The sequence below is a fragment of the Lutra lutra genome, chromosome 1 (genome assembly GCF_902655055.1).
Source record: "Lutra lutra chromosome 1, mLutLut1.2, whole genome shotgun sequence".
NCBI classification, from domain to species: Eukaryota; Metazoa; Chordata; class Mammalia; order Carnivora; family Mustelidae; genus Lutra; species Lutra lutra.
In genome coordinates, this window is record NC_062278.1 from 151,290,975 (window position 1) to 151,318,350 (window position 27,376).

Genomic DNA, 27,376 nt, shown 5'->3' on the forward strand with positions numbered 1-27,376 from the left:
GTCTAGCCATCCACCAGGTGGAAACACTGAGGCCCAGAGAGGGATAGGGAGCTGCTCAAGATCTATGAGAATGTCTGGATCAGAACTGGGACTAAAAGATTAGGGCTGGGTCTTCTGAATCTTACTGGTAGACAATGTCTCTGGAACCAGTTCAGAGAAGAACCGAGTTGAAAAGGGGAGGAGGGAAATCAGAGTGAGTGACATGGCCCAGCTGGGTGAGAGGAGCATGGCCATCCTGCCTGTTCCCTCTCTCTTGTCCCCTGTGCCTTGGAGTAGTAGGGATGGGAACTCTCAGGGAAGAATGGAGCAAGTTCAAGGAGACCCAAACATATCCTTCCCTCCACTCTCCACCACCAGCACCCCATCAGTGGTCACCACTGTTTGTCTGGGCAGGGGAAAAGATGGTTAGTGCCAAGAATATTCTCTCTAGCAAGCCAGAGAGTGCCTGAAACCAAAGCTAGGAACATTGCCTCCTCTGTCCTACAGCTGACCATGCACAAGGCAGGCATGGCATGTGAATCTAGATGGAGTTTGCTCTTGCCAGACCTCCTGGGCCATTGATCCAAGGGTATGTGCCTGGGGCTGTCCGTGCTCTGGGTCCAGCCACTCTGACCTTGGCCTAACTGTCCCTAAATTGGGCCTCTGCAGGGTGCTGGTATGCGGCTGTTGTTGGTTATGGGTCCGGGGTTGGTTCTGAGTAGGACAAGGCTTTTAAGGACCCTTGCAAGCAGATCTGAGCCTTTGGTAACCTATACTAGCTGCTGCTCCTTCTCCTTCTCCTCCTCCTCCCCTTCCCCCACCCCTGCCTTTTTTTGGTACCAGTATGGTATCCCTCTTCTTCTCCCATAGCAGGACAACCTCCTTGCAGGTTTGCAGGAAGTAGAAGCCAAGGGGTCAGGTCAGGCAATGGCTTCAGAGACTTCTTGCTGACACTGACTTCGCCCTCCTGCCTCTTTGTCCAACCTTTTCCATTAGTCATATTGGCTCTGTCACTCATTTTGGTGACATTTGTTCTGTCCTCTATCTATCTCCTCTTAGCCAAACTCTGGGCAATGTCGACATGGTCAGCTCACACCCCCTGCACCCCTCCCTGTCTGCAGGAATCACTTTGGTCTGGAAAATACTCCCACTTAACCATTTCGGGGACCACAGGCAGCTCTGTCAGCTGTTTTGCAGGGATCCAAGAATAGAATTGTCTCCTCTGGGCTGGATTTAGAAGGTCAGGAGACACGATGAGGACCTTATACTAGGTCTTCTCATCGAGGGTCCTCATCAGAGAGTAAGGACCTTCATCATTTTCAGAAGGCAGAGGATACCACTCAATGGAACATGAGTTGAAAACCTTTAGAACCACGTGCTCGTCACCTGGGAGTGCAGGATTCCCATCCAAAGCCCGAGGGTTGGTGGCAGCTGGCTACTGTGACCTCCCCTTCTTCTCAACCTCCCCTCCTCTGAATGGGGGAGGGGGGACTGCTGTATGTTGGAAGTCACGTGGGAATATCATCCGCCAGAGAAACCAAGCCAATTCAACCCACCATTTATTGTTGTCCAAGCCTGTTTGCAAAGCTGAGGGGGTCTTCTGGCTGGGGCGTGGGCAGGAAGCCATGGGGCTACAAGGTGTGGGGTAGCCCCAGGATGCTACGGCCCACAGGCTTTGGTTTGGATGACATCCGAGCCAGAGGACCCCTCAGCCACACTCCAGGCTGGGTGGTAACAATAATAGCGGTGATACAAATAATCAAGAAGATTCAGCTTGTTACAACATATAAAATGCAGCAGTTAATTTCACTTTCCCTGTCGGTCAGATCTGAGATCAAACCCTAGCTTTGTGACAGGCGAGGTCCGGCGCTGGGAGACTTGTTTCCCGATCTGTGAAATGGAGTCCGTAGTTCGCACCTTACTGACGATTCGAAGATGAAGGGGGTCATCAGTGCACGTCTCTGAGCCTGGTTCGAATAGTTGGCACATGTGGGAAGCTCCCACAGCCCGTAGGGCAGTCTCAACTCTTCCAGCCGACCCGGGACCACTCCACTTCTGCGGAGACTATGGAGACACCTGTGCACCCCAAACTAAACTCTATCAGAAGCGCACCTGCCTGAGGCAGAGGAACTCCTCCACCGGGAGGAGCCGGGCGGCTCGGAGCACGAAGATGGGGGAGGGGATGGCATCTCGGAAGAGATGCCTGAGCGTCAATGTTTCACCCAAAGAACTTGACAGCGACCACGGGACTTCACGCCCTGCCGAGGCGGCGGCGGCGGCGGCGGCGTGTGACCTTTAGGAGCAAGATCTCTGTCCTCAGCACTCTCCACGTTCCCACGCACACCGCGCAGGGGGACCGGCGGTGGCCTTCCTGGGCTGGCTCCTGAGAGCGGGGCGCGCAGAGTCAGGTGAGCGTGTATGGATTTCTTGCCCCTGATTGGCGGAGGGGGCCTTGGCGGGGAGGAGTCTGACTACTGAGCTCCACCCCAACATCTTCCCGGGTCAGAGCATCCAGCGCGCCAGCCTGCAGAGAGATTAGACTGCTCCGGCACCCGTGCGCCCTCCCCTCCTCCGGGAAAACGCCAGGGCAGAGTTCTCTAGGGGCGTCTGGTCAATGGCCTGTGGGGCGGGACAGCCTCCGAGCCCGGGGCTGGGGCTGGCCTCGCCCGGGCAGGCCTCTGTCCCCAGTGCCACCCCGGGGTGGGTGGTGCGGGCGGGAGGGGCCCACCCTGCACCCCCGGGCGCCTGTCGGTCAGACCAGGGAAACTTCGGCCTGGAAGCTGGAGGAACGGCGCGCGCCGGGGCTGACGCGGGTCAGCATGGACACCTGCGTGCTGCACGTGGCCCCGTTGCTGCCTCCCGAGGGGTGCTGGTATTTGAGGCTTGAGCCCAAGATGCCTTTCAGGTGCCAGCGCCGCCACTTCCGCCGAAGCTCCGCCTGCACCTGGGGGAAGGGAGGCTGGTCAAGCCCGCCCCTAGGAGGCCTCCTCCACTGCTGATTGGGCTGCTCCGGATGGATCCTCCCTTGGCCAGTGCACAGTTGGGACCACATAGGAATGGGGGTCAAATCAAGACTTTGGAGTGGGAGGAGGTAGGAGGCAGAGAGGATTAGAGGGTGCAGTCCAGGGAGGGAGAGGGGTGCTGCCTGGGGGTGGCTGTATCCCCCTTCTTCTGTTCCCTGCCCTGCAGCTCACTTAGGCTCATCTGAGTGGATGGAGCTCTGTGCTTTGTAACCAGGGCTCTACAGCAACTCAGCCTCTGATGGTGGGTAACCGCCCCCCCCCCCCCCGACTTGCTGCATACAGCTGCTTAACTGATGTGCCCACGAATCCCAGGTCTGTGTATGTGTGTATGTGTGCGTGTGTGTGTTTGTCTTAAAATGCACATGCTAAGTCAGCAGGTCTGGGATGCCAGGTGGGGGCAGAAATCAGCATTTTTAACAAGGTCCTAGGTGTGCACCCCTATTTTCTGGTCTGAGAACCACACTCAGAGTAGCAAGACTGAACTCATCATTGCTTTGCACATATCCCATCACTGTTTCCTGACCCTGGGCCAACTGGAGTGTTATTGCCTGGTCGAAAGATCTGGGAGGGGCTTACCTCACCATTGAGGAAGCAGTAGAGGATGGCCACCACAAAACCCTGGGGAAGAAGGGAGCCGAAGATGTGAGGCAGACAGACTCCAGGAGCCCCCAGCCCTGTACCACCCATGGCCATGGCCCCTGTGTTCCCCTGGTTAACCAAAGAGCAAAGCATACAGTAGGGGGTTAATCAGTACAGTGAAAAAATTGGAAGCCACTGGCAAAGGGCCAAGGCCCCAAGTTGAACTCCCTTAAAGCCCAGAGAAGTATGCAGCCTTTGGTCATTAGTTCATACCTGGAAAGACCCCACGACGAGCTCAAAGACCATTTTCACTTCAGCTTTAAAGTTGTGGGGAAAGAAGGCAAACACGAAGTAGTGCACTCCAAACAGGGGGATCAGTAGAAGGGTGGACTTGGCCAGCCTCCTGGGGACAGGAGAGGGGCAGATGGTGGGCATGGGAGGTAGGGATAACAATGGGGAAGTATGAGCTTGGGCTGCTGGCTCCTGGAAATATTGTGTTCACCTCTGTTCCTGCTTCAGATCTGTGGTGCCCATGCCCTCACACCCCCCAGCTCTCCTAACCTGGAGACAAGTATGAAGGAGAGGGAAACTCTATTCTCACCCCTCTGGAGGGGAGTCTATAAACAAGGCCAGTACTGAACCCTGAAGATAAGATACAGTATTTCAAGCTCTGTGGCAGCAAAGGGAGAGATGGTTTCAGCCCCCAGGAGATCCTGGTTCCCCCTCCCCTGGTGTCAGATTCCCTAATCTTCAAAGTGGGGTCAATGTCTGCTCAACATGATCAAATTACAGACATGCCCACTCTAAATTCAGAAGTGCTTTTGGGGCTGTAAAATGCATTGCTTCCACAAGTGACCCATTCTCTACTGGGGATGAGGACATTTGGGAAGGAAGTCTCTGTAATTGGGGTGCTGACCCCATATGCCCGAGGACACTTGGGAGGATGCTGGGCACTCAAGTTTATGCCTGGTTTAGTACTGCTCTCTGTCTCTGGCTTCTTGCCTGTCCACTCCTCTAGGAGTTGCCACCTTTTCTGGAATCGCTTCCCTCTCTCCCAGCCTTCCCACACCGATACACACACTCCCAGCAGGGCCAGCGCCTCCTTTGCCAGCCATGTGTGCAGGGCAGGGTTGATCCTCCTTCCAAATGATCCCTCCTTCTCCGATGGAGCAGGGCTCACCCTGCCAGTCCCCTGACCTCACAGCCGGTCCAGGCAGCTCAGTGAGCCCATAGTTCATTGGCTGGGAGAGGTCTGAGGGCCAAGGGGGTCTCTGCCTTTATCTCTTCTGCCTTGGCAGTCAGTCCAGGGAACCCTAGTCCTGGATCTGAGGTCCCATAGCCGACGGGGGAGCAGAGACTGGGGCCTTGCCCCTCCAGCTCCTTCCTGGACCCGGCTCCCAGCTGTGCCAAGATCCTGAGCACTGCCCACCCTCTTGGGCCACAAACCTATTCCCCATGCCCAAGGCTGACAGATGGAGGCATTCTTTAAATTGAAGGCTTACGGGGAGGTGGAGAGTGGGAGCTGACGGCCCTTCAGCGGGGAGCTCCATCTCCCATTCCCCCCACCGCTTCTGCCTGCTGACAGCTGTTTGGTTTCTGTCTCACCCACGGGGACCTGGTGATGACCAGCTCTCTTTGCTTCCGCTTCGAGCCCTTTGGAGCAGTTGTACATTGGGGAAAACAGGGCCCCACAGGCAAAGGGGAGGATTAGGATGCACAGGCCTGATGTGATGCCCCCTGGCAGACACAGATCCCTTCAGGGCCTTCCGTTCTCAGACTGGAAGGGAAGCTCCTCCTACGCACCCAGCGGGGGAGAATGCCGTCACACGGGGGGGGGGAGGGGGGGGGGGGGAGGAACGTGAGCCTTAGTCTCATCAGAGAGAATCACAGGATTCCAGAATAGAATCCTAAATCCAGCAGCTCGTGACATTCTAGCCAAGAATCTTAGAACCACAGCACAAGACTCCCCCAAGAGAAGCCAGGCCAGGAACAGTCCAGAATCCCAGGACTGGAAGGCCCTTATGGGACATCCCAGGGTTGTCCAGTCTCTGTAGCACTGAGAAGCAATCTCTTATTCCCATCTGTGGGCAGGCAGACCTCTACTCACATCCCCACAGCAACCCTGTCCATGTTTCCTTAGTTCTGTCTTTGAGCCCTCTCATTCTCATGAAACCCTGCCTGGTTCTCCAGTCCTCCCAGGAGTAGAGAACAGCCCTCACACCTTGCCAAGCAAGGAGCACGACTGCTGCTCCATGGCCACCGTGCCCTCCCCTGCCATGGCCATGTGCTCCCAGAACCTTGAAGAGAAGGGAGCACGTGTCTGTTTCCTCACCTGTAAAATGGGAACAGTTGATAGGGGACAGTGTGGATGACATAAGGTGATGTTCAGAAACTCCTTACCACACGCATGGCACTTAAAGCACAGGTGTTATTATTACTGGGGACGGCCGCATCCTGAAGGTGGCTATCTCACTGTTCACCTGGGGGCTCCCCCAGGGCATGTGTCGACCGTGCATTTACTGGGTCCTTTTTCTGTGCCCCACACACATGTCAGGGACTGGGCATGTGGTGTGAATAAAGCACAGGTCATCTGTTGTCTTCTCAAGCTCCCTGGCTTGGCAGCAGACGCATACCTGGCGCAGATCACTTGCTAGGTAAGTGATTGCAGAAGAAGCAGGCCTGGGGAAGGGGGAGCCTGGGACAGGCAACCCTTGTGGGCTGAGCCAGGTCATGGGGGCAGAGGGAGGCAAGAGAAAGGTGGCTGTCTCATGACTCCAGAGTCACCAAAGTTCCTGGAGAACTTCCAGGAAATGTGGGTAGATTTGAAGACCGGGGATGGGGACACTGGGGGACCCATGGCATACTCACGAGTATGGGCTGCTGTTACTCTTCCCAACGTCTGGGGACCGAAGTTTCTGAACCAGAATTCGGATGATGAGAATAAATAGGATAAAGTTCACCTGGTGGATGAGGTCAAGGTCAGTGGTCAGAGAGGGGAGGCCAGGGTGTCCAGGTCCCTGGGCTGATGGCCTGTTTTTTTCCCCCCAGAACCCTGCTGCCTGTCCATCTTATCTCTTCCCTAGCTTTTCCCTTTTGGGCAGGCCATCTGGGAACTCTACTTCACATCTCCAAGAACTGGGCCTCCCAATCCACTTTCTTTACCCTAGAGGAGGAACTGATGGGGAAAGGGGTCGGGCCAGTCCTGCACAGGCACTGGGAAGCCTATGTTTCTGTTCTGACCCTGACATGAATCTCCTGTGTGGCCGAAGGAAATCGACTACCCAAGCTGGGCCTCAATTTCCCCATCTCTACATGGCGGGAAGAGGCCTTACCAAGATGGAGGTGAGGATGGGGGCCTTTATGATCCACCAGAATGAGGAGTTGATGGTGTTCCAGCATCTGGACAGGGCATGGTGGGGGAGAATGAGAGCAGTTGTCCTCAGCCAGAGTTAGAGGCCCTCCCTGGTGTTCCGGCTCTGCCCCTGTACCCCTTAGAAACTACAGGCCCAGGCTTTGTTGCTCCCAGTCTCCCTCATCCCTCCCAGGGGATCAGCCCCAAGTGATGGCAGCCAGGGGGAGGGGGTAGGGCAGCAGCTCACCCAAAATCTTCAAAATGGATTGTGATGACGGTCCACACAATGGTGAATGTGCTGGGCACCCCTGTCAGGGCCAAAGGTGAGAGAAAGAGAGGAGAAGGCACAGGGAGAGGTTTAGGAGAAAGAAGCAGAGAGAAAGGAAGGGAGGGAGGGAAGGAGGGAGGGAGGGAAGGAGGGAGGAAAGGGTAGGTTGCCAGGGCTGCCACCTGCGGTTACAGAGCTTGTGCACTGAGCAAAGATGCTCACTCCACTGAGGGGGTGGAGCTCTACTCCTCAGGGGCTGTGTCCACCCAAAGGAAGAATCTTTTTCTAACTTTGATGGAGGTATTTTACAGACTAGCAGGGACCCTGTGTTTCAGGGGCTGAAGCGGAAATGGATGCTCACAGAACCCGTCCCCCAGATCAGCCCTAGGTGCAGCTACAGCATGAGGGCACCTGCCCCGGGGTCAGAGGTTTGGGGGACTTTTAACAACCTTTGGCTGAGAGCCCAGCAGGCAGGACCTGCAGCCCAGGGAGACCTAAGAGTGCAAGCAGGGTTGGCACCCACCCCCTAGTGAGCTTCCCAGGCCTTGCCCCTTCTGTCCCCAGCCTGGAAGCCCTCCCTGGTACCATACCCCAGCCGACGAGTATGTACCCCCAGAAGTACTTCCGCTCAGAGAAGAAGGAGACGGCAAGCAGGGTGTGCAGGTAGAGGCCCTCCACCAGCAGCCAGAAGAAGTTGGCCATGACACAGTATTGGAATAAGACCATGGCTGCCTTACAGCTCACCTGCAGGGGGAGGACAAAGAAGGGGCTCACTGAGGCTCGAAGAGGTCCCCCGCCTTCCCCCGGTCTGTTTGGGGACAACAAACACAGATGCAGCATGGCCAACTTAATCTCTCTGTTGTTTTTGCACTGTCCCCTTAGAAATGTCCCTGGTGGTTTTCCCATTATCCTTGATTTTAGATCCTCTGATATTCTGGGATAAGCTTGCACTTTCCCACCCATCTATCCATTGCTTTACCCACTAGATACCCACTACCAGCTCACCCATCTGTCCCTCCACCATCCACTGATCATTTATTCATCTCTCCATCTATCAATCCATCCATGCATTCACCCATCTATCTCTCCATTCTTCTATCTTTCTACCAACTAGACATGCACAAGTATCCATCCACCTAACCATCCAGGCATCCATGCATCCATCCACCTGTCTACTGACCCACCCCCCTACCCGTCATCTATCTATTTTTTCTTGGTTTACCCATCTAGCCTTCCACCTACACAGCCATCCACGCACTGACTTACTCAGCCGTCCATTTACCTACCCATACACTTAACCCCTCCCCCCCCCTACTCATCCACCTTATTTCAATTAGGATGGAAGGCAGCTGGAAGAGGTCTGAGGAAGCCTTCTTGCCTGAGTTTGAAAGAGTTGCCTGAATGTGTGGGGCTATGAGCTGTGGACTGTGGAGGGGGGGCTTATGGAAGTGTTGGGGACTGATGGGGGCAGAGAAGAGGCAAGAGGAAGAGGAAGTAGAGATGAAGAAGAGGAGAGGGGGCGCGCCTGGGTGGCTCAGTGTGTTAAAGCCTCTGCCTTCTGCTCGGGTCATGATCCCAGGGTCCTGGGATTGAGCCCTGCATCGGGCTCTCTGCTCGGCAGGGAGCCTGCTTCCTCCTCCCTCTCTCTCTGCCTGCCTCTCTTGTGATCTCTATCTGTCAGATAAAATAAATAAAATCTTAAAAAAAAAAAAAAAAGAAGAGGAGAGGGAAGGGACGGTCATTCCTCCTGGGGGCAGAGGAGCTGGCAGGAGAGTGCGTTCCCCAGGCAGGTGAGGACAACGGGAGAGTCAGGGGGATCCCAGAGTATGGCAATCAGGGGTTGCGGATGGCCCACCTGGCATGACTGGAAGATCTCCTGGGCTCTGTCCTCTCCCAGAAACAGTCTTCCATTTCAGATCAAGCCCAAGTAGCTGTGAGCCGGAGCTTAAAGCCATCCCCCTCCAGGAAGCCCTCTAGATTCCACTCCTCCCTGGAACACAGGTTGCCCCCCTTCCTTCCTGTGCCCTTGGCTTTAAGACATCCTCAGAGAGCAGCTTGCCCTCCTGTCCCTCTGGCTACAAGCTCCTTCCTCAGGTGTCACTCCAGTTCTGCCAGCTATAGGCGGGTGGTGTCTCCCATCCTCCTCCCCTCACTTTACAACTAGAATAGCTCATCTCTTTAACAGGACAATTAGCTGTGCTTCCTGCCTTAGAAAAGCTTCAGATAGTTGCTAAACGGGTCTCCGAAATTATCCTTAACAGGTGTGCTGGAGGCTTCCTGGCTTTGTAGCTCCCAGCTCCTGGGTGGGGTCCTCTGAGGAGCTCTGGGATTGGCCAGGGTGGCCACCCTGGGTTTTCCCTCCCTCTTGTCAGGATGCCTGAGACTCACCATCACAGGTTCATTCTCTGGGGAGAAGGTATTGCTGACCCCAAAATAACGCAGTGCCTCTGAGGTCCCTCATGAAGCAATGAGTCACTGGCCATAAGAATGGGTGGGAGTCAGGGCTGGTCTTGAGCTCTCTGTCTTAGGTCTTGGGCCCTCAGAGATGGGGCCAGTGCTCACGATCACTTGGAGATGGACCCCTTAGTGATGGGCAATGAATTCCTTAGATACTCTCTTGAATGCCCTTCCTGAGGAAGCCCCAGAACAGGGCTGATGGCAGGAGAAGAAGGGAAGAGAAGGGCTTTGTGTTTGGACTGGCTCCAGATGGTGGTGATGAGGGAGGTGGAGGAAGGAAGCTTTGAAGTCCGTGCAAGATAGGGAAACTGAGGCAGGGAGTTTCCAAAGGTCACTTGGGAAGTCAGCAATAGCGGCAGGATGGTGGTGTGTGTTTGGGGCGGGGGGGGGGGAGGGGGCTGTGGACTCTGGCCACAAAATGGCGTACTTCCACCAAGGAGAGGCCCTTGTGACAGGCACAGGCACAGGGAGATCCCAGGCAGCTGTGCACCATCTCCTGTGGCTGGGAGGGGAGTGGGATTCAAGGAGCTGCGGATGGCGGCAGATGGGGGGGGTTGGCCATCCTGGGAGAGAGAAGAGGAAGGAGGAGAGGGGAAAGGGGGAGAAAGCGGGAGAAGAGGGATGCGGTGTGAGAAGGAGAAGAGGGATGCGGTGTGACAAGGTGAAGAGGGAGAGCGAGGCGGGCTGGGAAGGGTTCTCACCGAGCCCTTGGTGCAATGGTCCAGCTCCTCGCTGTCGAAGAGGGTCAGGTCTTTGATGAAGACAGAGGCGGCCCTCAGGATGAAGGATATGAAGAGGTGCACGTGGATGTAGTTCCGTGTGCAGTGGAGCTTCCTGCGCGAGGCGGGCGGAGCTGGGCGGCTGCAGGGGCTCGGCCACCCGGCCCAACCGCGTGGTCCTGGGCTCCACGCGAGGGCAGGGCAAGGGCAGCCTGTGGCCTCCAAGTGCAGGCCCCACCCCCGGGTAGCCCAGTCCTGTGGGCCTCGGCCTCCAGGGCCAACCCCACCCTCTGGTGCCCTATTCCCAGGTTCAGCACCATCCTGTGGGGAGGAGGCTGAGACAGGTGGACCGCTCTGAGCAGCTTGCTGTCTCCTGGGGAGGTTGGCCTAACTGGGGGACAGAGACAGGGACTGTGTGCTGCGTGGGTGGGGGGTGACCGGGGAGGGGACCAGAGCATGACTGGGCCAGGCTGGGCTCGAGGAAAGGAGTGAAGTGGCTGGGTCGGCTTTGAGGCTTGCCCTGGGGCTAGACCTCACCTGAACAGGCTCAAGATGGCTGTGGCAATGAGAAGGGCAGCGAGGGACAGGCTGTGGCCAATGGTGTAGCCGGTTTTCACGGAGCTGTAGAACACTGACTGCTGCTACAGGGGGGAGAGGAAGGGGTGATCTTAGGTGGAGGTGGGGTGGGCTCACCTAGGGGGTGCTGGCAGGGGCGCGTGCTCTACATACCCTGCCTTGGCAGGTGAAGAGGCCCAGGGATTGGTCCCCCCAGTGGCCCAACATTCTGGCCCTTCAGGCTCCATCTGAGGCCCTTACACTGTGCAGCAAGGGAGGCACACAGGAAATTAGGACACCAAAGAAGACACTGGGGGTAACTTGCCACTGTGGGCTCTCAGGGGCAGCAGTCAGCAGGATGAGGGCAATCTGGCCTTTCGGGGGTGGCAGGACGAAGCTAGAATCCAAGAGCTTCTTGCTGGGTGCCTCTCAGTGCCCTCCCCATGGACACACGTGCAGAGCCTCGGTCACTGGGCCCTCCCTTCTTGCTCGCCACATCGCACCCCTGCCGGAGGCCAAGCAAGGGGTCAAGTGGGATTTAGGGGGTTTAGATCCTGCCTGAGGACCTGGTGGGCTTTGAGGGCCTCTGAGGAAGTTGCCTTCGTGGGAGCACTGAAAGCTCTGAGCAGCGTCTGGGGTGGGACCAATGTCACAGCTGACAGACACACACCTGTGTCTCCGCGCCAAAGCAATGAGGGGCTGCTAGCTGAGGACTCCAGTTACACTCTACTTTCCTATCAGAATCCCTCCCTGGCTCCTGGGCCCACATCCATACAGCGAGCCCATCTTCGCCTGCTCCCGGGCGTCCCTGTCCTGGGACTCAGGACCACAGTCCTGTCCCTGTTCCTGTCCCTGGCTGGCTGCCTGCTATCTGAGGGTGGTTCTTTCCAAGATCTGCTCCTCAGTTTCCCCTCTGCATGAGACAGGAAGATGAGGCCTGCCTGGCCTGCCCCCCTCTAGGGCTGGAGCAAGGTGCCCACAAGGTGGGGGAGTGTGGGTGGGGTGGGGGTGGGGCAGGGGGGTGGCTGGGCTGGGAGGGTGAAAGCCCCTTTCCTGTTCCGGGTCAGGGAGAGACAGGGAGATGAGCCCCTGGAAGTGCAGGTGTGGTGAGGGAGGAGGCTTGGGAAGGACCCCACCCCCACCCCGAGTCCTGCTTCCACACTGACAGCAACCTTACTCCTTGCTGGGAGAGTGGAAGGAGGCTTGCAGATTGAGGCACTCTGGGGGAGGAGGGGCAGGGGTGCACAGAGGCCCACCTGGTCCAAATCTGATGCCTTGTCATCCCAGCCACAGGCAACGGGGTAGGGGCCGGGCTCCAGGTGTGTCCAGCCCTCGGTGGTGCAGCCACGGCTCACGTTGAGGCCTGGGTGGAGGGCAGGGGCCGAGAGGAGAGAGGTTGAGGCTGGGAGCAGGAAGAGTCCATGGAGTAGGCGTGGGGCCTGGCTGTCCCTGAGCTCACCTTATCCCTGCCACCCCCAGTGGTGTTGGGCTCTAGCTACCCTGCCCTAGACACTAGGGCATCGTGGGGGACTTGGGGTGGGGCAAATCTCCTCCAGGGCTGCCAGGGGGACCCTCCAACATGAGGGACAGTCACAGCAGACCTTTCTGGGCTCAGCCCTGCCCCTTGCCATGTCTAAAACTGACCCCCGGGGCAAGATAGATAGTGACCCTTGTCACAGCCTGGATTCTTGGTGCAGAATGACCCATGGCCCTTGTCACAAGCTGAGTGCTCACCCTGGTCACAGGGCCAAAAGTGCTGGAGTGGCTGAGGGTTTCTTTGCCCCATGGGTACAGACAGCCGTCCTCTGGCTGTCCCGAGGGGCTCCTCCTGGCTCAGCCTGCCTGGGCCAATAGGCCTGCTTTCCTCCCATACCCAGTGTGGCTCAGATGTGCCACTGGAGCGGGACCAAAGGTGAGGCAGGAAGGACACCTGAGAAGGGCGCAGGTCTGAAATCCTAAGCGGGGAAGCAGGGAGTCCTACCTAGCCGGGGAGCCTGCCCAGACAAAGGCACATGGGAGGGGGCATCAGGCAGCATGGCCCCACAGGGTCTTGGAGTTGAATTTTGCTGCAGCTGGGCCTCTGGGATTGTGGCACCCTCCACTGTCCTCAGAGGCCCAAAGCTGAAGCAAAGGGACAGGACCCACTAGGGGTGCCCATGATGTGAGGGCTGCCCTTGTGGCTGCTGGCTCTCTAGCCCTGGGGAGGGGCTGAAGGGAAAATGCGGGAGCCAGAGACGATCCCAGGACTCTTTAAGGCACCTGGACTTGGTGAGAGCTGGCTTGTTGGGGTGGGAGGGAGGGGGGAAGAGGAGGAAAAGGAGGGGGAGGAAAGGAGCAGAGAGAGGAGGACAGGAGGGAGGAGAAGGGGCAGGAGGAGGAGGTAAATGGATGGAGGAGGAGGGAGAGGATGATGAGGTGAGGAGATGAGGAAGAGCTGAGAAAGAAGACGGGTCCTAACGTCCTGGACCTATATAGCTCCTTCCTTACACCCCAGGCGATATCACTGGGGTCACCATCATTGCTACCACCGGCATCACTTTCGTCACCACCACTGTGTCATTGCTGTCCCTGGCACTACCACCAGCGCCATCACGGTCACCACCAGCCTCACCAGCACAACCACTATTATCACCATCAGGGGTCCCATCGCTGTCACCAGCACCATCACCGGCAGCGTCACCATTGAGAAACTTCGTTTGTCGCAGCTGGACAGAGCACTTGAGGCCCAGTATCTTACTGGATCCCCTCAACCCCCCAGCGAGGAAGGGAAGCCCATTTCACCTGGAGAGGCCAGGCTCCCAGAGGCTGGTCACTTGCCCCGAGAGGCTATGGCAGGTGTGACCCCTGGAGTCATCCTGGTTAACCTTGCCCCTGCCTGCACTGAGGGGGACCTGACAGCTTGTTTTGGGTGTCCAGGAGCAGAGCTGTAGGAGGAGTCGAGCTGTCCTGAGAGCTCGGGGAGAGTCACTCTGCATGTGCATTTAGTATTTCTAAACTTGGCTTGGAATACACCCAACTGGGTGATTCCCTGCCCGCTATTTCTGTAAATCCTCTAGGCCGCCCTTTGAAAGAGGTTCTTAGCACCCTGCCTCAAGGCTGGGGAATTGAGTGACAGCCAAGGACAGACTCAGGAGCCGGGCCTGGGTCTCTTTCCACTGCGAGGTCTGGAGCCAGCAGGAGACACTCTACTGAGGCAGGGGTGTTGGGGGGCGGGGCCAGTTCCTGACTTGGCAGTCCTTCTCTGGGCCAGTTCCCAACCACTCTGCTACAAGGGGCTCCCAGCGCGAGAGAGAAATGCTCACTTAGCCCCTTAGCTTTCCACCCCCTCTGCCCGTGCAGCCTGGGTAGGCTTCAACCAGGCCCTCAGTAAAACCGCAGGCCTGCCTCAGCCCCAGATCTCAGGTGCTCACCGAGGGCCCCTCCCAGGATCTGATTCTTGTGTGGACTTCCCCCACCAGCTGCGGAGTGGGGGGCAAGTCCAAAAAGGTGACAAGCCCAAATCAGCCAGCCTTGAGGTTGGGACACCAACACCTCGAGTTTTGAGCACCCCACTGGCCAGAAGGACTAGGGCTTGGTGAGGCCAGACCTGTGACACAGCAGGCACCTGGTACCATCATGAATTAGGGGACCCACCAGCATTCACACTGCAGGGGTGGGGGGCAGCAAATGGGACTGTGTTAAAGCTAGCCATTAGGAGTAATGATGAGTTCCACTAAAGGAGGGGACTGCCAAGGTCCAGAGAGGTCGGGTGACTTGCCTATGGTCACACAGCAAGGAGGCAGCAGGCTTGGGATACAGTTGTGGGTTGGCCTGACTCCACATCTTTCTGGGCTTCTGGAGTGGCTCAAGGGGCACCCTGTCCCCTGGAAACCTGCCTGCCCCACATATCGGGGGAAGGGAGTGGATACTGGGTTACCTTCAGAGCTGGATGGCCTCTTTGTACAGCCCTGAGGTTGTGGCCCAGGTCTCAAAGGGAACGTTCTTGAAGAGAGATCTCAAGGGTGGCCACCTGAGACCCCAAGAAGCAGTTCAAAGTCCCTCTCCAGACTGGGCCTGGGAACCAGCACAACTTGTATGTGTAGAGGGGAATACGGAGGGTGGGTCTAGGGACTTTAACCCCACAATCTCCCAGTCTCCTGTGGCTCACCATGTCACACAAAGAAGTCATTGCCTCCCTTCCACTCCTCCCTGGGCTCTCCATGAGAAAAGCACAACTCAGTGACTGGAGGTAGAAATGGTACAATTGCTTCCCCACACACCCCGCCCCGCCCTCTCTCCCCTTCCCCATCAATCACCAGTCCCTTCACCCAGCCTCCCTTCCTCACTACCACCACCATCTTCTCTCCCTGGAATTAGGCAGGAGCCTCCTGCTGACTCTCACCGCTTTCCTGTCCCCTCCAACCCACTCCCACCTCGAGATAATTGAAGAGATTGTTCTCAAACCTAGCTCTGACTATGAGCGTGCTCCTGCTGAAATCCTGTCTGTGGTGCCCCGTCCCAGTGAGCCACGGCAAACATCTCAGGTAGGCATCAAGACTGTCTTACCTATGGCTTCACGATGCAGGGGGTCGGGCAGGGAGGTGTCCCACAGACCCCACAGACACATTAATGTAGCCACTGTTGTCTTAACCAAAATGGCGATCCTAGTTGTCACTCTTAAAAAATGTCTTTTCAAATATTTCAAGGTAAAAACACCACAGATGAAAGACATGCAGACCAGGAATCAAAGGACTAGGTCCCCATGGACATTTTGGTGCCTTGATGAGCAGTCCCTAGCCTGGCCAATACTCCTTCCCCAGGATTTTTTACCTAGCCTGGAGAGATGACTTCTCTCTAACTCTACAGTCTTTATTCTCTTCAGGTGTCTTCAACTTTCCCTGTGGAACTATGTCCCTTCCAATGCTTCCAGGGAGGACGCTCTTTCCCCAGTTCTGTTACCCAAAGGGGTGGGAGTTGGGCTTGGCACTGTCCCCATTCTACACTTGCCTTCTCGCAAACCTCCCTCTCTGGAGTTTAAGGCTCACACCTTCTTCCCAGGAAAACACACCCCCTTTCCCTTCCATTTGCAGCCCCTACGCTGGTCTCTTATTTCTCTCCATCATTTTCAGAGGCTAAGGCCGCCAGGTACAGCTATGTAGGTTGTACACTGCACAAGGGCATCTGGCTAATAACATGGGGACCGGTCTACCTCATATTCAACTTGTCATTAGGTGGGTTCTGGTGGGTTCTGGTGAGAGGCTGACTCTGCCTGAGGAGGGACTGCCTTCTTCTCATCTGCACAAAGGCACCATGTGGGCCCCAGGGGGCTGGCAGCCTCGGGGTTAGCCAGATGGTGGGCTGCAGTCCAGGTTCTTAAGGGAAGGAACTGCCTTGACAATTCCAGCAGGGACAGAAGGAAAAGCCATCAGGAGGAATGCAATTAGAGGAGTGTCAAGGAGGAACACAAGTAGCAGGCACTTCCAGGGATCTGATAGAAGGCTGGGTGCCAGGCTCTGCGGACTGGACGCATGAGAGCTGCCGGAAGAGCTCATCACCTACCTGCCCAGGTGTCAGACTCCCCTGGAAAGCTGGGCTAGGTGGGAGCTGGCCTGGAATACGGATGTCTCTGACTGCTCCCAGACTCCACAGGGAGGGCACCAACATCTCTCCCTAACTGCTGAAGTCACAACACTGAGCACTGGAGGGCAACACCAGCCTGCTCCAGAGTCCCTTTGGCCCACTTCCTGTCCCTATTATACACAGAAATAGGTCCAGAGAGCGAAAGGCCACCAGGAATAAGAGATGTCCAAGAGTCTTTCTGCACAGCCTCTGAATTCTTATCTAGGTCGTGTTCCTCTTAATCCTTCCCCCTCTAGACTTGCTCCTCTCTCGGGTCCTCTCCACTCTAGACCTGCTCCTTCCTGGAGTCCTTCCCACCCTAGATTTGCTCCTTCCCGGAGTCCTCCCTCATCCACACCTGCTCCTTCATTGGGTCCTTCCCCCTCCAGACCTTTTCATCTCTCGGGTCCTTCCCCCTTCAGACCTGCTCCTCCCTTAGGTCCTTCCCCCTGCAGACTTGCTCCTCCCTTAGGTCCTTCCCTCTGTAGACCTGCTCCTCCCGTAGTCTTTGATGAGTCTCCAGCTCATCCAACCTAGACCTGAGGTGAGCATGCTGCATCCCTCCCTCCCTGCCAGGAGTCCCATGCACCCTTCACAGACAGGGAAATTTCCCACTTCTCTCTTCTGTCATGCTTGAAGTCCAAACCATTACCACTTCTCACCTGCCTTGTGACTGGGTCTTCCCACTGCACCCCCAGAATCCTTTCTTTTCATGGAAATTTGAATTATTGGTTAAAAATCTAAACCTAAATTGGACTGGTCAGTCCCCAGCTTAATGTCCCCAGTGGTTTCTCAGTGAACTTAGGAAAAAGTCCAAGGACTCAGTCAGCGCTCAGGGCCAGCATGGCCTCTGCCGCCTGTCTCTCTGCTCTCCTCCCTCCCCTGCTCAGCCCAGGACCTCCACTGCATTTCCTCAGTGTCCATCCCACAGGCTGCTGATCCTCCCTCTCCACAATCCCCCCTACTCCCGACTCAGGATCTTCCCCACCTCCAGGACTTTAGAATGTAGCTGAAAGTTCACCCCTCCATCCACGAACACCTGCCTTAATGTTGTGCCTTACCTCCTTCTCCCTCCCAGGACTCCTTACCCTTTACAACACGTGTTTGTGTCCCTGCTAAATGTCTCTTCAGCTAGAGCCAGGCAAACAGCATGGCTGGTCTAACACTCCCCGCCCTGTGTTTGTCTAGCCCATGCCTGTCATACTAGTAGACGTTTAATAAACGTTCACTCAACGAAGAATGGCTGAATATGTGCTGGAGGTTTCCTCAGTGAGTCGATGGCAAGAAAGCCCAGTTCCTAAAGAGGCTCCTCCTCTTCTGCCTTCTAGAGAACATTTGTTGAAGCAGAACATGACAAGGTGTGTAAGCAAAGCCCAAAAGGTCATCGGCTCCAGGCAGTGAAAGACAGTCATGACCAGACAATGGGAACACAGGATCCATAATCTAGTCATGCATCTGTCAATCAGTTATCAATTGCTGAACAAATATTTAGTGAGCCCTTCCCATGTGCTTATCTTTTATGTGAAGAGTTAATCAAATCCTGTGGATCCTTCAAAGACCTAGTGCCAATACACCCTCTTCCAGGAAGCCCCCCACCGATTGCTTGAGCCCCTCTGACCACTGTCTTTTGCCTGCTCACTTCCTCAACAGGTGGGGACCCACTTCAGCTGGTACCGCCTGAGCTGCCCCAGCTCCCTGGCTTTAACCTGGGCCTCTTACCTTGAGTTGAGGAAAGGAGGTTAAAGATGAGGGGACAGGCCAAGACGACCACCTGGCCCGGAGGGGTGGCTGGCCAGCAGGTGAGGTTGTCCCACATCTTGCTGCAGCCTGAGGGGGAGGAGGGAAGGCAGAGGACACACAGGTCAGCACAGTCACCGGGTCCTTCCAGCCTTGGGACCTGAGCCCACCGGCACCCATTCTTCTTCTTCCTCCAGGGTCCCACCTGGAGGAACCTCCAGTGTGAGAGAGCTGGCATCACCCTGCCCAGGCTGCAAAGGGCCTCTCCAGATGGGCGGCAGGACTACAGCTCCATTGTCCTCAGTGAGGGATGGAGCTCCCCCTGGGGGTGTTTTGAACAATGGGGGGATTTTGTTTGTTGCAGAAATTAGGGGTCTCACCTGGCATTTGGAGGGCAGGTCCCAGGGATGCCAGGACATCCTACAAGGTGTCACATGATAATGAATTATAGTATTGTGTATTCTGCAACACTTTCCGGTGAGCCCCTGGGCCTTTGTGTAGGTGAAAGTGTGTTGTAATGACAGAGCCTAGACTATTACTCCATTTTGCATATAAACACAAGGTATTTCCTGTATAGTTTTAACATATGTGGAGTCTTCCAGAAATGCAACTGAGTAAAGGGCGGGATTTTGTTGTATGTTGAACACTATTTTTTTAAAGATTTTATTTATTCGACAGAGCGCACAGCAGAAGAAGCAGCAGGCAGAAAGAGAGGGAGAAGCAGGCTCCCTGCTGAGCAGGAAGCCCAATGCGGGACTTGATTTCAGGACCCTGAGATCATGACTGGAGCCGAAGGCAGATGCTTGACTGAGCCATCCAGGTGCCCAGTATGTTGAATACTATTAAGAGCTGTTCAAGCTGGGGTGCCTGGGTGGCTCAGTGGGTTAAAGCCTCTGCCTTCGGCTCAGGTCATGATCCCAGGGTCCTGGGATCGAGCCCCGCATCAGGCTCTCTGCTCAGCAGGGAGCCTGCTTCCTCCTCTCTCTCTGCCTGCTTCTCTGCCTACTTGTGATCTCTGTCAAATAAATAAATAAAATCTTAAAAAAAAAAAAAAAAGAGCTGTTCAAGGTTTTTAGAAAATCACACTACCTCTAACAATGCTGCCCATAAACTGGAGTCAGGGAAGCAACCACTGTATAGATCAACCCACCCATCGCATTTCCGAATACAAGTACATTCCAGGCTTCAGACTACGTGTTCTTATTTGTCAGTGTCATCGTGCCTGAATGTATGCACAGTATTTCATTACAAATCACTTTCCTTTTTATTTTTCTTTTACAACCAGAACTTCATTTAAAAAAAAGAAAAATGGACGCACGTGTCCTGAATTTCATAAAGGAGACATTAGAAAATATTTGTCATAAAAGGAGGTGTTGGGTATGATGGGGTGGTGGGTATATTGGGATTCAGCTAGGTCTTGAGGAGTCTTCAGAAAATTAAAAAAGCAACACCTCTGCCCCCAACTCAGTCAAACTGTGACTTGTGCTATGGGGCGGTGGTGTTCAGGAGGTGAGTTTGGAGAAAGCCCTGCCCTGCAGGCTGTGCTTTCCACCTCGTACCTATGAGCCCTGAGGGCTGGCTGGTGAAGGGTGCACAGTGGGGTCCCTAGGCAGTTGCTCTAATAGGCAGATGCTGGATTTTGCCTCCTCAGGGTCTGGGTGTCCTTGAGGGACTAGGACTCTTCTGGATCCCCTTGCCTGGGGGAGATTTCATTGTTTCTTTTCAACCCTGCCAGACCCATAGATTTTCTCAGGAAACCCAACCCCCAAGCCAAAGTCAATGCCAGCTGGGCCCATCCCAGCCCATCCCAGGTCCGAAGGTTCATAAATTCACAAGAAGGGGGCCTGGGAAGAGGAGGTAAAAGGACGTCCCCAGCCGGGAAGAGCCCTGGGAGCCCGAGTGCAGAGTGGGCTGGCGCTGGGGAGGGGCCTTCTGGGGCTGTAGCAGCCGGGTGGCGGCAAGCATCCGCGTTCGCAAGGCCGTGCCAGAGAACACAGCCTCCCTTTCTTGGGGCCCCAACCCCTTCAGTACGCTCTGTCTTGAGGCTTCTGTGGCCTCCCTCTGGCTCCCAGTCCCTCCTCCATTCCTGTGCCAACCTCTCTGGAGGCCCTGAAGAGACCCACGAGGCCAGGCACATTCTGCTCGCCACTTAAGACCCTGTTAGTAACAGCAGCAGTTACGTAGCCTTTGTATGTGGGAGGCACGGTTCTACCCTCTTTAAATAAACAACGTATTTAACCCTCCCATTTTACAGATGAGTAACGGGTGAGGCATGGAGACATCAGGTAACTAGCCCAAGGTCCCATTGCTGGTGAATGGTGCAGCCTGTTCACCCATTCCCATGCTCCCTGTCCAGCAAACCTCTCACACTTCTCCCATTCTGAAGGGCTCCAGGCCCATTTCTTGGGGGAATTTTGCTCTGCTGGACTCTAGCCCTCTGACAATGCGGGGTACACCTTGTTTTGTAGGCCAATTATTGCATCTGGGTCCCCGCCAAACTCAGCTCTATGGTTCTCAAGCTGCAGCACGGGTTGGAGAGCAGATTCAGAGCTGGGTCCTCAGCCCTGAGCTCAGCTTGCCCAGAAGCAGCACAGGGAGAGGGAGACTGGGCACTGCCCTTCAGGAGGCTGCACTTGGCCTCAAGGACTCTCAGCACCACCAGGACTGGGCTGTGAACTGTGACATGGCAGGGGAGCCAGGGAAGAAAAGCCAATGGGGGCATGTACTCAGGGAAGCTTCCTGGAGGAGGCAGTAGGTTCAGGAAGTTGAGAACAGAGTGGTTGGTAAGACAATGCTAGCCATCTGGAAAGCCTCTTGTCTGTGTGTGTGTGTGTCCCAGAGAGGCCCCACAGGCCCCACCATGTATGTTCCTAGGCCCACAGAGATGCAGGGTGCTGGCTGGCTGTGTGTGTCCACCAGGGACTTCCACCTAAGCAAGAAAGCAAGCCGGGAGCCTGGGGTGGGAGTGGGGGAAGGACAGGGGGCTTCTGTGTGCCAGTTTATAGACACGTGTGCACTGACAGACACATACAGACACTCTCTCCCAGACACAAAGAACCACAGACATATGGGCAAATACATATACATGTATGCTTATGTGGACATAGAAAGACCAGACACAGCAAACAAAGGCACAGAGAGATACAAGCAACTCACAGACATGCAAGCACAGAGAGGAACGGGCACACCGCAGATACACACACACACACACACACATCCACAAACCACCACACAGAGACACCGTGCACCGGGCAGAGACATCCAGGCCTCTCCAGGCTTACAGACACACATGCGCCTGACACACACAGACACTTGGAGTCCGACATGGGGCTTTACAGGTCCCAGAGGCACACGCAGCTCCACACTCACGTGGGCCAAGAGCACACATCTGGACATGCACGAACACGCACAGAGCCCCACGCAAGGTCACGGGCAGACTCATTGCCCACAAACCCATACTTGCCCTCCTCTGGATCCCAGGCCGTCTTCCTGGTGGCAGGATGTTGGCACCCGGCAGGTGCCCTGTGCCAGCAATGATCTCACTGAGATCACGAGGGTGGCTTGCCCTCGGGGCCTAGGAGGCACTGCAATAGGGGCCTAGATTCTGGGGTCTGGGCCTCTCTGGGCTGCCTGCAGTCCCAGATCCTGCTGCTAGGGCCTGCCGGGGCCGGTGTGCAGTGTCTCCTGCCTCCCTGCCCTGGAGGGGGTGGCGGTGCATAGATAGTGGGTGGTCTGGCCACCTCTCACCCAGGTCTTAGTCTTATGGCCCCAGGAGGCAGGCATCTGTCCTTCCTTAGGAACCGAGGGAGGTAAAGGCCCTCCGTGAGGCTACAGAAACTCACTTATGGTGCAGGAGGCAGACACTCTGGGCACCAGGGCCAAGAAGGAGGGATCCAGGAGGGGTTGCGTAACTGTTAGCCTCAGAGAGCTGACAGGAGACTGGGGAGCCCAGGAGATGTAAAGATGTTCCCTACTCCTGGGCAAGGTCATTCTGTAACCTCAAGTTTGGCCTCAGGGAGGTTACCTGGCACGGAGGCCCAGAGCAGACACAGCCACCAACTGCTCAGCCCTTCTCCACCCTTAGTGAACCTCGGGCTCCGTACCCACCCCCCACTCCCTTTAAGACGTCTGCTGAGGCACCTCCCACCTCCCCAGCCTCTCTCCTTCTCCACGTCCTGTGGCCCACCCTTCAGAATCTGGCTCAAGTGTCCTTTCAAAGAAAGGTCTCCATAATTCCTCCCACGCCTTCCCCAGGGCTGCTGTGCCAAGTGTGGGGCTCCCGGGGTGGGAGAGTGGGGAATAGAGGATGCTGTCTGTCATCTGATGGGATAGCCCTGCCAGCTCTAGGCAGCTAGGCAGCCTTGGTCTGTGGGTACAGCTGGCATCACCCTTCCCCTGGCATCACCCTTCCCACCATGAGGCCGGAGCTTTCCCACTGCCCTGCAGGAGGAGGAGCCGGGCCCTCAAGTGCTCATCCTCCAGGTTTGACTGTGACTTGTCTCATCAGCTGGACAGTGCATGAGCTGCTGGTTCATCTGGCCTACGGAAGGTGGGCTGGGATGGGAGGGAAGCATGTGCGACTAGGGACTGGTGTGCGTGGTGGTACCTCTGGGTGCAGAGCCTGGGGCTGGGAGGAAGGAGCTGGGCCTCAGAACCCCCAACCTAGTGTGTGCTCCTTGGTGAACTGCAGGGAGCTCCCAGTACTGGGGCAGGGGATGGGATCAGAGAGGCCTGTTAGGGTTTCCTGCTTCCATCTGGTCCCCCAGCTTCTTCCAGCATCCTCTTCTCGCCTCTGGCAGCTCCATGGTGCCATCCCCACCCGACACGTGTGGGAGGAATGTGCCTGGATCTGGGCTCACGACATGATGAGAGGCGGGGCTCCTTGGGGGTCTGGGGCCCTCTCTGCCCGCTGGGCCTCACCTGCTGTGTCATTCTCCAGCCAGGCTTCCTCTAGGCATTTCTTGCGTTGCACCTCGATCATCCGCAGATGGTAACATTCCTCCTCCCACTGCAGGCTGGTTGCCTGGCCACCCTGGAGGACAGACACAGGGAGGGGACCCGTCATCCTCATTAGCTGCCTATCTCGCATCCACAGACTCTGGGAACATGAGGCCAAACAAGGCCTGTCACTTGACTGATCCAAGTTCAGACAGAACCACAATCCCAACCTCGGACTAAAACCCGACCCAGACCTGGATTGGACCCGGAACTCTTGTTCACTGTCCCCACAGTTGGGAGTTCTGGATCCTTGCCTCGGTCTCTCTGGGTGGGAGGGGTCTAGCTAGTGCTACCTGATTATGAGGAGCTGGTCCCTGGAGCCAGGCCTGGGAGGAATCCAGGAGTCTGGCTCCATCTTCCAGGCTCTGTCCCCATTCTGGGAGCCTGTACTCAATCTCCTGGGTCACAAGGCTGGGAGGGGGCCACTGGCCCTCCTTGCCCAGACCTCACCTGCTTTCTTCTTAGCTTCTAAACAATTCCAGCTGTTTCAGATCTAATGAAGGAGGGGAGGTTTCAGGAAATAAGAGAGGCCCCTTATTAAGAGAGGATGGTTTGTCATCCTACCACACCTCCTTTGCCTCAGCCCCTGCCCCTGCCCCTGCCCCTGGGAGGTGGGAAGAAGGGATGGGGAGGCCCAAGCCTCCTGCTTCCCCTTTCCCACACCCTGGCCAGGGATCAGGGCTGGAACCAGACCTGCGTGCTGCTGTGGGGGCTGGACAGGCATTGGCACTGGGTCTAACATGTGAGTATGGGTGATGGCTGCCCAGGGACAGACAGGAGAAAAACAGGTCTTGGGAACCACTGGGTAGGGGAAGGCAGGTGAAAGCCTCCACTGAGCTGGCGGAAACTTCTACGAGTCTCTTTTGCTTTAGGAAAGTGGCTGCCACCCCTGGGCAACCCCATATCAGTTTCCTCCTCCCTGCTCAGGGAAGAGAATGCCACGGCTTCCCAACAGGGCCATTGGAGAAAGTTCAGCAAGGCAGCTCCAGAATAAAATACTCTCTGTTGTCTGTTCCAACTTGTCCCTCCTGCCCTGGGACAAGGTCCTCAATTCCCTCAAATGGGCCCCAAGCACCTCCCCCGCTGATTCAAAGGCGCATTGCCATCGGGCTATGGAGGAAAGCATTTCCTTCCTTCTGGCCTGGTACCAAGGGTGTGACTTTGGCCACTGTTCTAAGGTGACCACACAGAGGGATAAGGATCCCACTTGCCAGAGAGCTCGCCATTGCCTGCTATGGCTATACATTGTCGCCATTGCTGTAGAAGAAGGGGGTCCAAGCAGAAGCTGGCCAACTCAGTGTTCAAGAGGCTGCAGACTTGAGTCCCTTCCACTCAACACTCTTGTCCCTTGTGGAGGCCTTGGTGGAGCCTCATTGTCACAAAGGTCCTCAATGTCCAACTTTCCCACACGCAGCTAAGCACCATGGATGGCCTAGCCCAGGGGCAAGAGAAGGCCTCATTGTCCAGGATGCCTTTCAGACTTCTCAGCACCCAGACCTCACCTGCCCATGTGCCATGGGTCTGGAAGCCCCACAGTGAACCTGGGTTCCATCTTGGACTGTTAATTTTATCAGCCAAGGGAGGGAAGGACATGAGCTGGTAAATCACTTAAAACTTGGTATATGGAAAGCAACACAGATCTACTGTGGAGCAGAATATGGTTCTTCATATAACTGTTTCAAAGAAAATACATGGGATTTGAAGGAAATGTGCTGCGGTCTCTCTTTGGGGTCACACGTTTCCTTTCTTGCCCAAAAGCATTACTCAGACTGAAACACTCGAGATGTTCTGTCTTCAGTGATCTGTGACCGGCTCATACTGCTCAGGCATGGGAAGAGGGGTGGCCAAAGGACCCCAGAGGTGACTTCTGGAAGTCACTGGCTCATGTCTCACCATTGGTCTTGCTTGTCTGGAACACGATTCTCCCCAAAGTGCCTTCTCAGCCTTACTGCTCTCCAGGAACGCAGATCCTCCCTCCCAGCCTCGCCTATGTCTCCTGCCCATTCTCTCCTACCCTGCTCCCCACAACATGAACATGGGATGGATGGGAGTAGACATCTGCTGTTGCTATCTTCCACCATCCCTTATCTTCCTCTGGTGCCATGTCCTCATCTCCACCTGGGAAACCACCTCCTTCCCCACTCCTCCTTCTTGGGATTCTGATGAACAGTCTTCTAAGAGATCAACATGTCATCAGACTTGAGCCCATCAGAGCATTCCTGGCCTTAGTGCCTTGCACATGGCCCAAGTCAGGCTGCTCAGAGCCAGCAGGCTCATTCCTGGGACTTTGGATTAAGAGATTAGACAAATAGATTTGGTCTTTCCAACTAGACTGGAAACTTCAAAGCGTGGAGGGGTTGGAACTACTGCTACCATCTTTTTTCTTCTTGTATTCTTGTGGAACACAACAACGAAGGCCACACAGGTAAAGGATGAATAAAAAAAAAATGGAGGAAAAACTGGGTCCTCTTGACATTATCTCTGTCCCTGGATGCAGCCACGCCTGAAAGTAGCCCTGCTTCCAGCAACATGAGTCAATATCTTTGTTAATTGCTTGAGTCTGTTGAGTTTTCTGTCCCTACAACCAAAAAAAGTCCAGACTTGTGCTCTGAGGACAGGACAGTGGATGCCCCCATTTGCTAGGTCCTCTTTTTTTTTTTTTTTTTTTTCTCTGAAAGAGTACACAAGTCAGAGGGAGAGAGAGAATCTCAACAGCGTCCATGCCCAGGGTGGAGACAATGCAGGGCTCAATCTCACAACCCTGAGATCACAGCCTGAGCCAAAATCCAGTCAGTCGCTTAACCAACTGAGCCATCTAGGGACCCCTTTGCTGGGTCTCTTACGCCAGAGCTGTGGCCACACTCTTTGCCAAGAGATCATTCTCTTTCAGCCACCAAGGGCATCATAGGGTTCCTAGCAGTTTCTGCTTACCGCTCTTTGAAGGTGGAAGGCTATCGGGTCAACCTCTCTAGCTGACTCTGTCCATCCGTCTCACCCAGCAGCATAGCTACAAAGTCTTTCCTGAGAGGCAGTTTGCAGAGGAGGTGGACAGCAGGCCCTGGGGTAACCTGGCAGTATGGGCTGTCTCTGAATAACCTGAGGGTAGTTTGGAAGATGAGCTCTGTCTTTACCCCAGTTTAGCTGAGTGTTAGACCCCATCTGCAGAAGGGTAGAGGAAAGAGAGACCTGAGATCCCCTAGCAAGTATGCATTCCTAGATGGGAACTGCATCTCTGACCACTAGTCTGGACTACATCAATCCCTGTCCATGACCTTGCCTGGGGCCATCTGGTCTACCATTGCTCTTTGGGGGACAGGGCCAGGGCAGCTCCCTGTAGCCCTTATCATTGAGGAATTCACGCAGACTTTGAACTTCCTCTTCCACTTATTTCCCTATGCTAAACATCCTCATTATCCCTCTGGACTCCAGACATACTAAGCTGGAAAATTCCCAGCCAGATGCAACCAAACCTACTGATTCTAGGAAAGCGTTCCAGGGTGGGATATAACTGGGGTATGGGCTTCACAGAGAATGGGTAGTAGAGGTGCATCTTTGGAGAGGTGTAAATTTGACCATTAGAGGTGGAGTAAGAACATTCCAGAAAGCAGGAGCAGTGTGTACAGAAGCATGGAGGTATGAAAACGCCTAATACATGCAAGGTTGCAAATACACGGTATGGCAGCAGCAAGGGGACAAGTTGTGGGACACAGGCAGGGGCCAGCCCTCATCAGGTCCTGCCTGGACCAGTATACTAGCTTTCAGCCCCACCACCTGCAACCCAAAGACCCTAGGAACTAGGAGTCAAAGCCCACACTTCAAAACTGACATTCAAGGCCCTCCCTATTTCTACTACTGCCTACATTTCCCAACTTGTCTCCTGATGCCCCACATGGAGAGGAGAAATGAGGGCTTTCTCTCAAGCCCTCACCAATTCCCCTGCTGGGCTGAAGTCACCTGACCTTGAGGGTGGGTTGAGGTGGGAGTTTCAGGCCACATGGAGCCCCCAGCACCTTCTCTACTACAGGAGTTCCTAAGCCCAGAAGAGGAGACCTAGGCAAGAGTGAGGAAGTCTGTAGCCTCCCTTGAGCCTGAGTCTTTTTCCCTCCCCTGC

The 27,376-nt window shown here is 55.5% G+C and overlaps 1 protein-coding gene across 3 annotated transcripts in view; it reads right to left on the minus strand.

The window, feature by feature from the left end:
* Positions 1–1,521: 1,521 nt before the first annotated feature.
* VIPR1 (vasoactive intestinal peptide receptor 1) overlaps positions 1,522–27,376 on the minus strand; it is a 33,090-nt gene continuing 7,235 nt past the window's right edge. For 2 of the 3 annotated variants that reach the window (XM_047739392.1, XM_047739390.1), the window contains exons 2-13: positions 23,188–23,299; positions 18,250–18,357; positions 12,189–12,295; positions 10,915–11,018; positions 10,360–10,492; positions 7,792–7,945; positions 7,181–7,241; positions 6,914–6,980; positions 6,450–6,541; positions 3,855–3,984; positions 3,579–3,620; positions 1,522–2,923 (exon numbers count right to left, since the gene is read on the minus strand). In XM_047739392.1, coding sequence (XP_047595348.1) covers positions 2,732–2,923; positions 3,579–3,620; positions 3,855–3,984; positions 6,450–6,541; positions 6,914–6,980; positions 7,181–7,241; positions 7,792–7,945; positions 10,360–10,492; positions 10,915–11,018; positions 12,189–12,295; positions 18,250–18,357; positions 23,188–23,248 — 1,251 coding nt within the window. In that variant the 5' untranslated portion in view covers positions 23,249–23,299 and the 3' untranslated portion in view covers positions 1,522–2,731. The remainder of the gene's footprint in view (positions 2,924–3,578; positions 3,621–3,854; positions 3,985–6,449; positions 6,542–6,913; positions 6,981–7,180; positions 7,242–7,791; positions 7,946–10,359; positions 10,493–10,914; positions 11,019–12,188; positions 12,296–18,249; positions 18,358–23,187; positions 23,300–27,376) is intronic. The other variant, XM_047739391.1, reaches the window with a different exon arrangement.